We start from the raw sequence: 17,119 nt of genomic DNA, 5'->3' as shown, positions 1-17,119 counted from the left end.
CGCTTCCAGGCACCAAGAATATTCATTCCTTTCTAGCCATTTGTGATTGAACTTGCATTTCCCCATATTTGAGTCGAGTATCAGTGCTGAACTAGAAATGCAATTCCAAGGAATTACCAGTGCATGAAAATGCCAAAAATGAAATGTACAATATAATTTGTAGTTAACACAAATAATATAAAAAAAGAGAGATGGGGTAAAACTGAGCGAATGAGGATTTACCACTGATCTATAAATAGGTAATTGAGAGTTAGGTGTTGCTAAGACATATATGGTTGCTAGGTTGACGTGGTTTAATAAATGTTGATAGGCAGATAGTTTAATAGACATAGTTTAAGGGCTGTGTAGAGGTAGACAGTTTAATGGATGTTGATAAGACAGATAGTTTAATGAATGTTGATAGACAAATAGTTTAATGGATGTATAGGTAGATTAATGGATGTTGATAGGAGGACCGTTTCATGAAGGAATACATAGTTGGAAGTAAATGGATGGAGAGAAAGTGGAAATGGAAAGTTGAATTGAATGGAAAGTGGTCTTTGTTAACTAGGGTGATTGCGATGATTTCTATATTGTTGCAAGGGTAATTGAGATAGCTGTTAGGTTTATCATAGGGTATTCATAGTGGTTATACTCTGCTATGTAGGTTGCTAAATTAGGTGGAGGTTCCTAGGTGGTAATTGAATAAACAGAACAGAATAAACAGAAGGACAATTTCCAAACTGATCATATATAGATAACACACCAGCATGGAGCTCTTGAACAGTCCAAAGGCAAACTAGGCTTAGTTTATTTTATAACCTATTAACGAAACGTTCTGCACAAGCATTAGTTTTCCATGAACTTGTTCCATTAAGTCTACTAGTACAGTAGTCAACAGTAGTAAACACGTAGTAGCCTACAACAACAGTAGTAAACAATGCTAGTTATCACAAAACGAGTGGAAGAGTCAGGCTGGCCGCACGTAGATCTCCTAGGCAATTATACCAATGATTTCCATGCAAACTGAAAATTGGACGAGGAGTTGTGTTGCATTAATCCATTTACAGCGATTAGAGTGGCACCTGGAAATGATTCATTCATTCATCATGTCACGGGCAGAAAAAAATGTTTGGGTGTGAGCTCTCTGTTAGAACTACCAGTAGCCTATAGGCTAGCCTTGAGGGAAATTAGCTTTATTTGTTATTAAAATATGATGAGGAGAACTCCAACGAATTTCCTTCCTTTCCTTCTCAAACTACGTTGAAACGGCATCTTTAACGGCCCAATTTTCAAAATTTTTTTAAGTGGAAATATCCTTTAGAAGTGTTTACTTTAGGCGCTAGTTAGCATGTAACAGCATCTTGAATTAATGAACTGGCATGGTGCATTTATACCTGACGATCTCTTTCAAGTAATTTAAATAAAAAAAACAGACCTCATGGTTAGTATAGAGTCTGTACATGTGGTCCATAGCTTGGTTTGTCTGAAAATTAAGTAGAAATATCCTTTAGTAGTGTTTGTACTCTAGGCGCCAGTTAGCATGTAACAGCATGTGAATGAATGAACTGGCCACTAGCATGGTGCATTTATACCTGACGATCTCTTTCAAGTTATTTGAATAGAATAGAATAGAATAGAATATATACTTTTTTGATCCCGTGAGGGAAATTCAGTTCTCTGCATTTAACCCAATTTAACCGAATTAGTGAACACACAGCACACAGTGAACACACAGTGAGGTGAATCACACAACCCAGAGCAGTGAGCTGCCTGCCCAACAAGCGGCGCTCGGGGAGCAGTGAGGGGTTAGGTGCCTTGCTCAAGGGCACTTCAGCCGTGGTGGACTGGTCAGGGATCGAACCGGCAACCCTCCGGTTACAAGCCCGATGCGCTAACCAGTACACCACGGCTGCCCACAAAATAGAATAGAATAAAAAAACTGACATCATGGTTAGTATTTATAGAGTCTGTACATGTGGTCCCTAGCCTGGTTTGTCTGAGAATTAAGTAGAAATATCCTTTAGAAGTGTGTTTGTACTCTAGGCGCTAGTTAGCATGTAACAGCATCTGAATGAATGAACTGGCCACTACTGTATGGTGCATTTACACCTGACGATCTCTTTCAAGTCATTTAAATAAAAAAATGGATATCATGGTTAGTATTTGTAGAGTCTGTACATGTGGTCCCTTGCTTGGTTTGTCTGAAAATTAAGTGGAAATATCCTTTAGAAGTGGTTGTACTTTAGACGCTAGTTAGTTAGCATGTACCAGGTGTCATACTAAGTGATACTAGTAATACTAGTATCATCTCACTAAACACGTCTTTTCATATCCAATCTGTTCAACAGAGTTTGCCAGTCAGACCACTACACCTTTGCCAGCAACACCACCCAGCAAGCTTCATCAACTCCAGCCATGCCGGTAAATACAATGCCTATTGACAGCCTACACACCCCTGTTCAAATGCCAGTATAGCTTTGTTCTTTGTTAAATCCTGTTGTTCTTAATGTGTTATTGTGTTTTGGAAAGGTATTGCATTACATTACTCTTCACCTTTTGCTTTTGTAGTAGAAAAGATGTTGATGGTAGTGAAAAGGTAGTAAATTCAGCTCAATTTTTTTGTATGAACCCTGCCATTGCAGTAATCATCTCACCAAATACGCCTTTTCATTTCTAATCTGTTCAACAGAGTTTACCAGTCAGACCTACACCTCTGTCAAATTCGCTCACAACGCTGCCAGTAACACCCCAGCAAGGTAGAACTGCATTTTCATTAATCTGGCACCAATATCAAGGGAGAAACAAGCCATGAATGTCTGTCACAACTTCTTTGCATCTTTACTTTTTGTGTCATGCCAACTCCAATCTATTCCTTTTGATTCATAGATTTTTACAGACTTGTTCTGCAGCACTTCCGAACAATTGAGGAGGAGCTGAAGGAGGTAAAGCAGCAGGTGGCTGTGAACACATCTATGCTGCAGAAGCTAGGTGGTGGTGGTGCGGCAGATCTTGGCCTCGTGGAGGACAACAACATGCCATTGAGTAATGTTGAGGACCTGGACGAGTTGGAGAGGCGGCTTGTATCCGATGCGGACCTGAAAAATCAACTGGTATGTCTGTTTTTTTAAATGTTTTTTCATGTGATTATTGTAGGCATAAAAGTCCTAGCCTGGCTCTCGTAATGAATGTGGCTCTGCCTTGCTTTAATGTTGACTTACTCACTGATTCAAAAATACTATTCAAATCACGGAATGGGTGTTGAGAAGTGAGACCATGTGAGTAGCCATTGTTATCTGAAACAACTGTCGCATTTCACATCTCTTTTCACCCACTACATTTTTGGGGAACAGACATCATATATTGAGAGCCACGTTATTCAACTCTTTGAGTGTTGTTAAACTTGAATCTCATTCCCAAGTGGAGCGTTGTGTGCTTGATACATGACATATTGTCAATTTTTGTCATCATATATACCTCTGTATTTGATGGTTGTGCATGAAATAGCAAAACAGCTTAAAGGGATAGTTCGGGTTTTAAGACACGAAGTTATATGGGTTCCCTGTCAGCAACGTTGTGCATCAGCACTGACTTACCCCCCGACAGCGTCCTGTGAGCCGAGATCCAGCCGGTTTTTGATCGTTTTTGATGCCGGACTATTTTCTTCAGCACGTTTCTGGGGTCACGAAAGTAAAGTGTTTTTCTTCTCAAAACCATATGCGTTCAACAGAGTGATATATTTGCACCACAAAAACGTTGTCCAGCTGTCAGTAGCGCGCAGTGATAGGAATCGCGAAAAATAAGTAAGTGATAACGAGGTTTGAATTTTTCCTGGACAACGTTTTTGTGGTGCAAATATATCACTCTTTTGAACGCATATGGTATTGAGAAGAAAAACACTTTACTTTCGTGACCCCAGAAACTTGCCGGACTACTTTCTTCAGCATCAAAAACCGGCTGGATCTCGGCTCACAGGACGCTGTTGCGGGGTAAGTCAGTGCTGATGCACAACGTTGCTGACGGGGAACCCATATAACTTCGTGTCTTAAAACCCGAACTATCCCTTTAAGCTGAAAACAGCCAAGATGTTTGACTGGAAGTTATGCCATTGTGATTTTGGTCTTTGCATTTCAGGTGAACATACTTGCTATTTTGGGAGGAAAAACCACCAAAGATGCTGTTAAGAGGATGCTGGGGCGGGCTTTGAGGAGGTCCCTGGCACTCCAAATTAATTAGACTGGTGCAGCAGGAAAGGTGGCTTTTAAGTCCTTACATCTGAAGAGTGTGTTGCATATGTATATCATTATTAAAAATAATTGTAATAAATTGTTTAAGCATATACAATAAATATAGCATGTAAATGAGCATGTAAAATAAATAAACAAAAGCATGTAAAATAAATAAATAAACAAAATGTATTGAACCTAATATTATAGTCCCTTTCCCACATGAGCGAGACATCCGGATGTCAAACGGATATCAAACGGGTGGCTGTATGTGGGAACGCAAAACTTGAGTATTTTCTTACCCGGAAATCAACCTACTAGCCCCCTAGTACTACTTCTAGATGTTACCGGGGTGCGCTTAGGTGGGAACGATAGCCGGTACAGTTCCGGGTAGAGTGAGGGGGCGTGCCGATGACGTAATAGAAACGCGCCCTTGCGGCGGGAAGCTGAAAGTACAAATTGGCATGGTAACGAGACATTGCTTACATTGACCTACGAACACAGACGAGAGAACATCGGAGAACAGAAAACGAAGAAAGAAGAATGGCAACCTGGAAGGATCAAGAAATCCGTGAGCTGCTGACCATCAGAGCTGATGCCGAAATCGTGAAGCAGATGAAGGGCACAGCAAGAGATGCTGTCATGTACGAACGAATCACGGTGCGACTACAAGATCAGGCCATCACGAAAACGAGGCAACAGGTGAACAACAAACTGAAAATGCTTAAACGGCAGTACCTCCAGGTGGTAGACCACAACAACCGGAGTGGGAATGATCGGAAAACATTCCCATATTTTGAGTTGTGTGAGGCGATCTGGGGCACCAGACATTCCACGAGACCAGTGGCATTGTCCTCCACCATGCAGATGTCCTTTTCCGGGCGTGAAGAAGCATCCACCTCAGATGGATGTCAAGAGGATCTCGAAGCATCACCATCAGAGACGGCGTCATGCTCAGACACGGCGTCTACACCTTCAGAGCCAGCTGGAGAGAACGACGACGATGAAGCATCTGTCTCCATGCTCTCAGCAGTGACTTCAACGCCCGCTAGAGTGAGGAGGAGGGTGATGCGCCCAGGGGTTCTGGCCGCGAATGAACTGAAGGACATGATGTTGGAAGTCGAGAGGGTTGCGCAGGAGCACGACGACCAGAGGATAGCGGCACAGCGGCAGTACGAAGAGCAGGTGCGGAGGGAGGAGACCCGGCTCAGGGAGAGGGAGCTGAAAGTTCTGGAAGATCTGACGGGTATCCTCCGAAATGCTCCGAAACGCCAATGTCAATGTATCGGTAAAAACAACAACGTTTTATCGAAGACCGCGGCAATATAAACGAAAGTGATAGTAGCAGTGGTATAAGCGGGATAATCAACTCCGCGCCGTGCGTTTATAGGAAAATAATGCACTTATCGAAGTGTAAAGTCCCCTCCACCTGCGGCGTCGGGTCCTTATTACCACTTCGAACATGCATTATTTTCCTATAAACGCACGGCGCGTCGTTGATTATCCCTTACATACCAGCTATACAGAAACTAGAGAAAATGAGTCCACACCAGCAAGTACATTGAATGAACTTTATTTAAAGAAATAAGAAATAACATAGCCTATCTGTAGCCTAGGTAGGCTATCTGTAAAGTTCAGAGCATAGTCATCATGGCTTCTCTAACAAGTTGCGCATTATCTGCCGGTGCTGCACGCCAGGCCTGTGGGTCAGGCTGCACCGGGAGACAGAGGTCAGGACCGTCGATGTTCCACTCTGGCAGAAAATGCTCTTTCTGGATTTCACAGATGTTATGTAGAACGCAACAAGCAGTGACAATGTCAGGCATGATGGAAACGTCCACATCGTTGCGTTTAGCTAAACACTTCCAACGGCCCTTCAGACGCCCAAATGCATTTTCAACCACCATTCGAGCAGAGCTCAAACGGTAGTTGAAGGTGTTCTGTTCCGGAGTCAGACGATGGTGATGGGTAAAGCCCTTCATCAGCCAGTTTTTCAAAGGGTAGGCTGCGTCCCCGATGATATGGATTGGCACCTCCACTCCGTTTACAATTGTAGCCTTCTCACAAGGGAACAAGTAACCATCTTGTGCTTCGGCCGCCTGGAAGATGTCGGAATTGGCAAGAACTCGTGCATCGTGAGTTGAACCTGCCCATCTCGCGTACACATCTGTGAAACAAAAGTCGTGGTCGACAACCGCTTGGACTACAATGGAGTGCCAACCTTTCCGATTGTAGTAAGACTTTGGGTCTTCCCTTGGAGCAATGATCGGAATGTGAGTTCCATCAATTGCACCTGCACACATGGGGTACCCTCGCGCGGCAAAGCCATCCACGGTCTTCTGCAGTTTATCTCCTTTTGGCAGGGATATGAAATGTGCGGTCAGGACGTTCTTGATTGCAGCGGTAACTTCACGGACAAGCTTGCACACTGTAGACAGACCGACACCGAAGAGACAGCTAATTGTCCTGTATTCACTTGGTGTGGCATACCACCACAGAACTATCGCCAGTCTCTTGCGTGGCTCCAGTGCTTTTCGCCACCGTGTAGTTTGACGTGTCAACGTAGGTGCTAATTCATTTACAATGAACTCAAACGTAGCCCGAGTCATCCGGAAATGAAGCCTCCATTGGTCATCGTCAAAGTTCTGTAGAACATCAGTCCAAAATACGTCGCCACTTGGTCTGTCAATTGTCCACACTCCTCTCTGTGCGCGATGTTGCTGCACATACCGAATCATTAGAGAGATTCGGTTTCGCCGGTTCCGACGCCTTGCACGTTGCAGTGACCTCTCCAAATTTCTCCGACTAGCTTGTATGCGTTGTTCCGCCGTTCTACGGTTGTCTCGCATCTGCTGCAGAGTTCGTATCATCAAGGCAACACAAACGTCTCTGTTTTGTTCCATGTTGCAAGTGACAAACAAATCAGCATGAATGGTCGCATTTATTTAGTGTCATGCCCCACCCTCTTGCAGGTGCTGACATTGCCCCTCCCCTCGCGGCACCTACTCGGGTGTGGTGTGAACACAATTACCCGTATCTCACTCGGACATAAAGTACATGTGGGAATCGCCCGTGTCGTGCCTCTACCCGGGTAAATATGTCCGGGTAACTTCTAGAAGTTATGTGGGAAAGGGACTTATGTGTGGTGAGTCTGTGTGATAGTTGCTGAGGATAAATGTTTTTATATTGGATTATTAAATTACAGAATACATTTATAAGTTTCTCATCAGCAGGCACTGTCTTCACCTTAGTAAATTTGGTAACTTTGGTAAGCCCTGTAAATAATTGTAAATTGTTCTGATTGAGGGCAAATGGGAAGTGTTATAATGTATTATTGCTATTTTAGTACATCATTTTCATTGTTATGGCCATACATAAGGCCAATTAGAAGCTGGTGGGTAGTAAGCGGCAAAAGGGTGGCCCTTTATCTGGAGCCGCTTCTGAGCCACCGGTGGACTGCCAGAGAACTGATGAGCAAAACTCCTGCGGGCCACTGGTGGGTACCGCCGTTGGACCGCCAACTCTGCCGCTGGTTTGTAACAGTAACTTTAGCATTGCCCATGGTGGATTAAATGATTGCAAAATATTTATTGAGGTGAGTTTAACAAGTGTAATTTCATTGGCATATAATTCAGGCCTATAGTAGATGGCAAAATGGCTACAGTAGAAGGATACACGAAAAGCCCAAACTACCAAAATCTTCATATTTTATTACCACAGTTTCTATCTATAGGCCTCTCTTATTTGGTATACGGACTAGACATTATTGAACAAACATAGGCTATTCATCTGTATTTCAGTATCTCAGCAGGTTAAAGTATTTTTTAGATACCTCCCTGAAATTACTTTTTGCAGGTTGTGATGTCTTCTATATATTGTTGACGTTAGTGTTAAAATGGCGTAACTGTTAAATTCCAATATAGTGAGTAGGCTATTGGCAAAACCGATTGCCATTTTTATGTTGGGCCGGCAGGGGGCTCAGTTTAAAAAGTAACTAAGTTCGCACACACACATCAACAGATTCACATGCACAGATAAACACACTTCCACGGATTCCACACACACACATGCACATTCACACACACAGACAGACACACACATCTTTATACAAGCAAACTCACACATGCACACACTCATATACACATGAGCTGCAAGAGTAGGAGATATATACATACAGTATATTGCACAAATCGGAGATACAGGAAAGTTGACAAGCGTAATTCGTTTTGGAGAGAATGTGCTGAACTGAGCAGCGGTCATATTGTGTACCGCTATGCGGTGCATCTAGTTATCTTTCAAACACAACAGCACCGACTCCAATTAGATTTAAAACGTTCTCCTGCTTGCTAGATTTTGTTCACTGTTGATTCGCTGTTTCTCCTTGATTTTTCAAGTTAACATTAAGGCTGCTAAGTCTATCATTGTCCTATAGCCTACTTGTTGCAGAGCTGTGTAAGATGTATTTGCCTCTTTCTTGATAAGACGATTTGCCTCTTTCTTTTCTAAATCGACTCTAATCGGAGTTGCCAAATGTCACGCTTTGAGTGTGACAGTCAAAAAAAACTTGAACTCTCACGCTTGCCATTTTCTGAAACTTGCCAGCCCTGCTCGGACCTGTGCTGCGCGCATAGACCTAAAAACGTAAACAAACACACGCACTTAAAACTCCACCCCTAAAAGGGACACAGCAATTTCAGGAACTCAACAGGTAACAGAACACATCACACACAACTAAAGGCTGGCTTACATTGCATGATTTTGGTCTGTTTTAACAGTCGGCGACTAAATTTCCAAAATCGGGCGGAAATCTTGAGAGTTGTGCTAGAATCGCAGCGCGCTCCCGTCATCTAAATCGTTTAGTGTAAGGTGCCAATCTTAGCGGTTTTAAGTCCGTCGGAGGCAGTCTTTCTCTAGTTTTGCCGTTACAACAATATCAAACATGTTTGATATTATCGGAAGTCTTTTCAGTCGTGGCTCATGCAAATAGTAACGTGAACATTAAAAACCAATAGTAACCTCTCGCGAACACGAAAACAGGAAGGGGCAAAATAGGCGACAGCTGTAGCCTATATGATTATTTGTTATTTCATTTCTTATAATTTATTAGTCGGCTATTCTACGAGACAGAACAACTCTATCTGTTAGTGATGTCACACATCAAACAATGCTGCAGAAACGCGAAAAAAATACTTTGATATGAGTAGGCTATCATGTGATTTCCTGTTAATGATGACGTGTAGCCTATTGCACGATGGAAATAATTTGAAGGAATCTAGCAGCAGTCTTGTAAATAGTGACCCACAGTCTTTGCAAAATCCTAATCTGAGACTGGCCTGTGACTAGACTGTGACTAAAAACTCAATTAATTGTCTTTAGATGTGAGAGGGTCTGAGACTGTAGTCTTTCAAAAATCTTTTCCAAATCTTTGCAAAGTCTGTCAATGTAAGGTAGGCTTAAGAGGATATCAAAATATGATATCAATGTAATTCGGCTACACAGCCTGCCGAAATGACCATTGAATATTTTATCAGTTTGAAAAACATAGACCTAATTATTCAGCCAATAACGTTGCCTTTACTCAAACTGTGATTTTTGTGTGCAATGCGCACACTCTTCTACAGTCAGGATAATGCAATAGGCCTACAATTAGGCTATATGATGTTTAACGTAGGCAATGTGAGCCTCATGACCCATAGAAAGTAAAAGAAGGACCTCTGAAGATTTCACCATTTCGAAAAAAGTTAATTTATCCACACAAAATGTCTACAGAAATTATCTCTTGCTGTGATCCCTAAGTTGCATAGTTTATAGTAGCAAAAAAAAACAACCATTTATGGTTTAACCATAAATGCATGACTTCATATCACAACATAATATCGATGTTAGGTTATAAAATAAAGCAGGCCTAGTTGCCTTTGGACTGTTCAAGAGCTCCATGCTGGTGTGTCATCTACTGTATATGATCAGTTTGTAAATTGTCCTTACTGTCTATCAACACTCATGTCTAATTCAATTACTACCTAGGAACCTCCACCTTACTTTAGCAACCTACTTTATATAGCAGAGTAACCACTATGAATACCCTATGATAAACCTAACAGCTATTTCAATTACCCTTGCAACAATACAGAAATCATTGCAATCACCCTAATATTAACACAGACCACTTTCCATTCAATTCAACTTTCCATTTCCACTTTCTCTCCATCCATTTACTTCCAACTATTCATTCCTCTATTAAACTGTCCTCCTATCAACATCCATTAATCTACCTATACACATCCATTAAACTATTTGGTAACACTTTATAATAACTACACACAATTCATCATCTACCAACTATTTGTCTATCAACATTCATTAAACTATCTGTCTTATCAACATCCATTAAACTGTCTACCTACACATCCCTTAAACTATGTCTATTAAACGATCTGCCTATCAACATTTATTAAACCATGTCAACCTAGCAACCACCATATGTGTCTTAGCAACACCTAACAATCTCAATTACCCTAGCAACAATCTAGCAACCACCATTATGTCAACCTAGGAACCACCATATAGAGAATGGGAATGTGACGTGTCGAACATTTCGCGGTTGCGCCGCGGTGGCGTCTGGGATACATAAGTGAGGCCACTTGTACGCTGCTGCCAATGCTGTATCATTGTAAACATCGTAAAACATTGCTAATTAGCTGTTTCTAACACTGTTTTTCACACATCATGGGACGAACCTGTTGTGTTGTTGGTTGTAACGTCCGTGCCTACGATCGTCAGGTAAAAAAAATCAACAACGGAGTGTCTTTGTATCACTTTCAGGGTCTCACGTCCACTCTCCAGACAGTCTGTCATAGGGATCCATGCTACCGATCAAAGACATCTTTTCTATATAACGTTTCCTCGCGTCCGGCAGGAGCTTGTCTCTGTACGGTCCATTACTACTTCTACTACTAGTTTTTAGCATAGTAGCCTAAATGTTTACATCTAGTGTTACTGTTTTGGCTAGCCGATCTTGTTCGAATTACCATAGGTTTCTTGTTTATAATTGGCGCCGCGGCCTCACCTAATGGAGGAAAACGCCCCTTTTGTCCCAGAATGCATTGCGCCGCTGACTTCCGTTCCCATTCTCTATTAACCAGCCTTTATTACCTTGTCTCCATCTATCTAACCTTCCATCCAACTTTCTCTCCATCCATTTACTTCAAGCCATTTATTAAACTGTCTACAGTATCTGTCTATCAACATCAATTAAACAGTTTGTCTGTCAACATCCGTTAAACAATTTATCAACGTCCATCAATATCTGTGTCTAATTCAATTGCTACTTAGCAACCTCCACAGCAAGCAACTCTAAAAATACATAACTTATAACAACACACTGTAAAATACACAACATGTAAATCCTCATTCACTCTGTTTGACCCCAAATCTCTTTTTTATTATTATTTGTGTTAACTACAAATTATATTTTACATTTCATTTTTGGCATTTTCGTGCACTGGTAATTCCTTGGAATTGCATTTTTAGTTTCCATATGTGATAAGGGTGGGCTCTTCTTTCAACCACCTTTTCTTATCACAAGCTCTGGCTAGTAAAATTTTGTCCGGATGCTGAAACACAAACAGTGATTCTTGAAGTGCACTCTTTGACCCCTACAACGCTTGTTTTGTGTATTGAAATGATAGGTAGTGTGTTTCACACTGAAACAAAACACCATTTTAAAAAGAGTTTTGCCAGAATTGTGGGCTTTTGCAAGAAATTTGTAATGGTCGGTTGGTTCAATGTAGTTGGTGGTATATTTGTGTATAGTGGTCTGTCAGTCAATCAATCAGTCAATCAACAATCAGAAAAAAAATATTTCTGATATTGAACTTGTTGTCTTGTATTGTTCATTAGTTTATCTTTAATTATTTGTCCACAGATATGGCATAGTTGCTGTTTACAAATACACACACAAGAAGTACTGCCTATAGGTCAGATTCATTGCCCAAAGATACTGTATTAGAACATACATTTCACAAACAAATTGACACAACCTTTATGATTCTTGATAGGCATTCACTAGCAGTTATATCAGGACATAGAACAGCCGCTGATATCAGTTTCTCCTATGTTAGTGCTCACCTCAGTGACGATAGTGGACTGGTAGATCTCCTTACTGTACTTCCATCCATCCAGACAGCTCTCCTGCTGAATCTGGCTGACGTTGACGTCCACGTCGGGGACGTAGTTGAGCAGGGAGAAGTTCCTCAGGTGCTCCAGGCTGTACCTGCTGCAGGAGCTGCGCTTCACCTGTCCGTCCTGCTCCACTAGAGGAATGCTCACGTTCCTCCAGCTCTCACTGATGTTGCTCTCCTCCGGGATCAAACACTCGTGGGGCGGCGTGTCGGCCACAAACACAATGTAAATACCCACAAAGCCATTGGGCAAGATGCTGACGGCCAGCGAGAAGAAGACCATCTTCTGGAAACGTCCCCATGTTCCCAGGAAGGAGGTGATCTCATCATACTCTCTCATACTCTCTCCTGTCTTCAAACTGTCACGTTTACACTTGGAGGAGCTGCTTTTGGCCCCACTCTACACCCAGGCCTACGTTCTTGTAAGATTATAGGCTATATGGCTGATCATTTACCACCCTGCCCCCACCCTCTCCCTATGAGTGGGTGGAGAATTTGAGAGGGTGAGTGAACACACAGCATGCATAACCAGGCGCACTGTGTCAGTTTTGATCTCTGTCTCATCCTTTTTTCCTCTTCTTTTCTCTTTTTTTGTCGACAACCACCGTTTTTTGGTATGGCAGGCATGTAAATTCAGAAAATCACTTGGTCACTTACTTTGTCGACGTCATACCATTGAAAATCCCTGATCATTTTGATGTCTCTGGATAGGAGGAGTGTGGTCTAGTTCTTGGTGATGTTGTGGATGCTCTGAAAAATGGCTTTAGAGGTCTCGTGATTAGATAGATAGATAGATAGCAGAGGTGGAAAAGTCCAGCTTCAGAAAGTAAAAGTCCTACCACATATCTGTGCCAACCACTCACTCAAACCAGCTGATTCTATTTAGCACAACTCTTCAGCCAGGTCAAGCAGCTAATTGATGAGATCACCTGTTAAGTGCTCAGGTAGAACCAATACATGATTGGACTTTTACTTTCTGAAGCTGGAGTTTTCCACCTCTGATAGATAGATAGATACTTTATTGATCCCCAAGGGGAAATTCAAGGTCCCAGCAGCTTAAGACACCACACACAACATACAGTACAATGTAAACAATGTAAACGGGAAGATTAAAAAGCAAATCAACAATCAACAATCAACAATGACTAAAGGAGCAGTAGAATACTATAGATAAGGTATGCATGAATGTACTGAGGATTGGTACTGTGATCCAGTCTGAGGTGTGTGTCAAGTTGGTAGTGCAAATAAGTCCAACAGTGCAACAGTGCAAGATAAAATTCTAGTGACCAGTAATAAATATGTACAGTACAAAATGTAAGCATAGTAATAATAATAACAGTACTAATATAAATATATGGACAATTAAAATAAACTTAACATAGTAATAATATAAGAGTTAGACATGAGGGTAGACATGTAAGTCATGCCATGTAAGTGTATAAGAGGGTGGAGGTGCAGATATACTATGCATAGAAGTCCAACTCTCCTTTTCCCTTCAGTGAAGCATTGTACAGTTGTATGGCCCTGGGTACAAATGACTTTCTCAGTCTGTCTGTTGTGCATGTCATGGAGCGTAGTCTCCAGCTGATCAAGCTCTTCTGCTGTATGATAATGCTGTAGAGTGGATGACAGTCATTGTCCAGGATGCTGTGTAGCTTGTTCAGGGTCCTTTTGTCTGATACTGAAGTGATGCACTCCAGATCAGCTCCCACAACAGAGCCAGCCTTCCTTACCAGCCTGTCTAGTCGCCCAGCATCCCTCTTCCTAGTGCTTCCTCCCCAGCATGCCACAGCATAGAAGAGGACGCTGGCAACAACAGACTGGTAAAACATCCAGAGGAGCTTGCTGCAGACATTGAAGGAGATGCAGCCTCCTCAGGAAGTACAGCCTGCTCTTCCCTTTCTTGTATATTGCTTCAGTGTTGACTGACCAGTCCAGTTTATCGTCCAGATGTACGCCCAGGTACTTGTATGTGTTCACCACCTCCACATTGACCTCCTCAATGGTGACTGGCAGCAGAGCAGGCTTAGACCTCCTGAAATCTACCACCATCTCCTTGGTCTTGGTCGTGTTGAGTTGTAGGTGGTTGAGTCTGCACCATTGCACAAAGTCCTCCACCAGGCTCCTGTATTCCTCCTCCTGCCCATGCCCATTATTAGGGCCCGAGCACCGAGGTGCGGCCACTGAAGTGGCTGCACCGTAGGTGCAAGGCCCTATTGTTTTTGCTCAGTTTAAATTTCTTCTGGGCCACGTTTTCCCTTTTTTCACCAACTTGGCATGCTCTAAAACTCTTGAAATTTGGCAGCTATGTGTGGAATTGGTAACGCTACTCAGCTACAGAGCTCTGGCCTAGGGCTTGGCTCAGGGACTCTATAGCGCCACCTGGCGTGTTGTCTGTTGTGGTTGACACATACATGCATGGAAATGAACCAAATTTGGTAGGCATGTGTGTTGTATTAATCTGAACAACTTATACATGTCAACTACATAGTGAATCTTAGAGGAATTTGAGTTATGATTATGATTATGAATTTTGCACATCATGTATTTTGAAACACTTCTACACGGTTTATCGAAATCATGTAATTTCAGCACTAAAATGATCTTGAGGGGTTGCTCAAGAGGAATTGCGACCAGATTTTTGAATTTTCGAAGTATATTGAAATGGCGAAGGTTTGAATTATGGCGTCTTATTAAGAAACAGGAAGTTGGTATTATAGGCAGAAAAAAGGTTATAAATGGGATGTAATTTGGCAGCTACATGTGGAATTGTTTCTGCTAGTCAGAGACAGAGCTCTGGCCTAAGGTGTGGCTTCGGGACTCTATAGCGCCACCTAGCAGCACGTTATCTGTTGTGGTTGACACAAACATTCACGAAAATGAACCAAATTTGATGGGCTTGTGTGTTATTGCTATCGCTAGTCAGAGACAGAGCTCTAGCCTAGGGTTTGGCTTAGGGACTCTATAGCGCCACCTAGCGCATTGTCTGTTGTGGTTGACACAAACATTCATGAAAATTAACAAAATTTGGTGGGCTTGTGTGTTATTGTTGCTGCTAGTCAAAGACAGAGCTCTGGCCTCGGGTGTGGCTTAGGGACTCTATAGCGCCACCTAGCAGCACGTTATCTGTTGTGGTTGACACAAACATTCACCAAAATGAACCACATTTGGTGGACTTGTGTGTTATTGCTATAGCTAGTCAGAAACAGAGCTTTGGCCTAGGATGTGGCTTAGGGACTCTATAGCGCCACCTTGTGTGTTACCTGTTGTGGTTGACATATACATTTACGAAAATGAACCAAATTTGGTGAGCTTGTGTGTTATCACTGCCGCTAGTCAGAAACAGAGCTCTGGTCTAGGGTGTGGCTTAGGGACTCTATAGCACCACCTAGCGCATTGTCTGTTGAGGTTGATACATTCACGAAAATGAACCACATTTGGTGGGCATGTGTGTTATTGCTACAGCTAGTCAGGGATAGAGCTCTGGCCTAGGGTGTGGCTTAGGGACTCTATAGCGCCACCTAGCACATTGTCTATTATGGTTGACACATACATTCACGACAATTAGGTAGGCTTGTGTGTTACTGACGCCGCTAGTCAGAGACAGAGCTCTGGCCTAGGGTGTGGCGTAGGGACTCTATAGCGCCACCTAGCCTGTCTGTTGTGGTTGACACATACATGAAACCAAATTTGGTGGGCATGTGTGTTGCTCATGCACATTCCCACCAACAAGTACGTGTTGCTTTGTTAGATTCCGAAATGTCAGGGGTCCGCACTGCAGGTGCTCGGGCCCGCCATCGCCGCTTGCGGCTATATTTGGATTTGCTTTTGATCTAATTTCTTGATAAGGATCAGCGTGTTGAACATAACTGGTTTAAGCTGTTGGCATGTGGCACTTTTTGGCAAAAAAGTCCAAAGTGCATAAATTCACCAAGGTAATTTCTGGTTTTATTACACCTCTTTGTGTATATGTTTTATTATTTGCTTGTGTTGATTATCTTGTTGACTTCCTGGAAAAGTATGCACACAAGATGATAATGTTCTAACTGATCCAGATAACCTACACCTTACTGAAGAGTTGTCTTCAACAAAGACTAACTAACAAAAGAGAATCCCTGTTGAGTAGAAAAGTAAAGGGCAGCACATTAAAATGGGGGTTCAAACTGTGCTTACATACTTTTGTGTTTCTTTTCAGAGGTAACTGCAAGAGGTTCTTGAAAATCTGAAAGGGCCTCTTAATAGATGGTCCTCCTGCCTATAATCTCATTATGTCCTTTCGAGGGCCAATGCTAATTTGTTACAGTTTGGTGGCATCCTTGCTGTGGCAATGCTGAAAGGTTCAGAATCCCCCCCCCCAAAAAAAATTAAATGCCTTAGCATCCAGCTGCAATGGTTCCTTAAGATTCAGACCAAGCCCTTGTGGGCCCCTAAGCATAATTTGAGTTGGGGATCCCTCACCACCATCAGTAATCTGACTAATCTTCATCTAAAATGAAAATATTTGGTGTGTTTTAATAAAAAAAAAAACTATTTTCAAAGGTCTTTGTAGGCCAAAGGGTTCACCCACCCGGTAACATTATACATTTACCGCTAACCATTTCATAAATTGTAAAAGCATATTTGTGATATACATTTTAGAATGTTCATTGTGCGATGCTTTCTACGTAGGCCGCACAAAAAGACGGCTGCAGGACCGCGTAGCTGAACATAGATATGCCGCTAAAACAGGAAACT

General features: G+C 42.3%; 1 protein-coding gene across 1 annotated transcript in view; it reads right to left on the bottom strand.

Annotated features, from left to right (window-relative positions):
• Nucleotides 1-12,741, bottom strand: part of LOC134062528 (organic cation/carnitine transporter 2-like) — a 39,376-nt gene extending 26,635 nt beyond the window's left edge. Inside the window, exon 1 of the mRNA XM_062518559.1 lies at nt 12,333-12,741. Coding sequence (XP_062374543.1) covers nt 12,333-12,725 — 393 coding nt within the window. The 5' untranslated portion in view covers nt 12,726-12,741. The remainder of the gene's footprint in view (nt 1-12,332) is intronic.
• Between the last annotated feature and the right edge of the window lie 4,378 nt (nt 12,742-17,119).

The sequence above is a fragment of the Sardina pilchardus genome, chromosome 17, assembly GCF_963854185.1.
Source record: "Sardina pilchardus chromosome 17, fSarPil1.1, whole genome shotgun sequence".
NCBI classification, from domain to species: Eukaryota; Metazoa; Chordata; class Actinopteri; order Clupeiformes; family Clupeidae; genus Sardina; species Sardina pilchardus.
The sequence above is the reverse complement of the archived record's forward strand: the minus strand, read 5'-3'. Positions and strand labels throughout refer to the sequence as shown.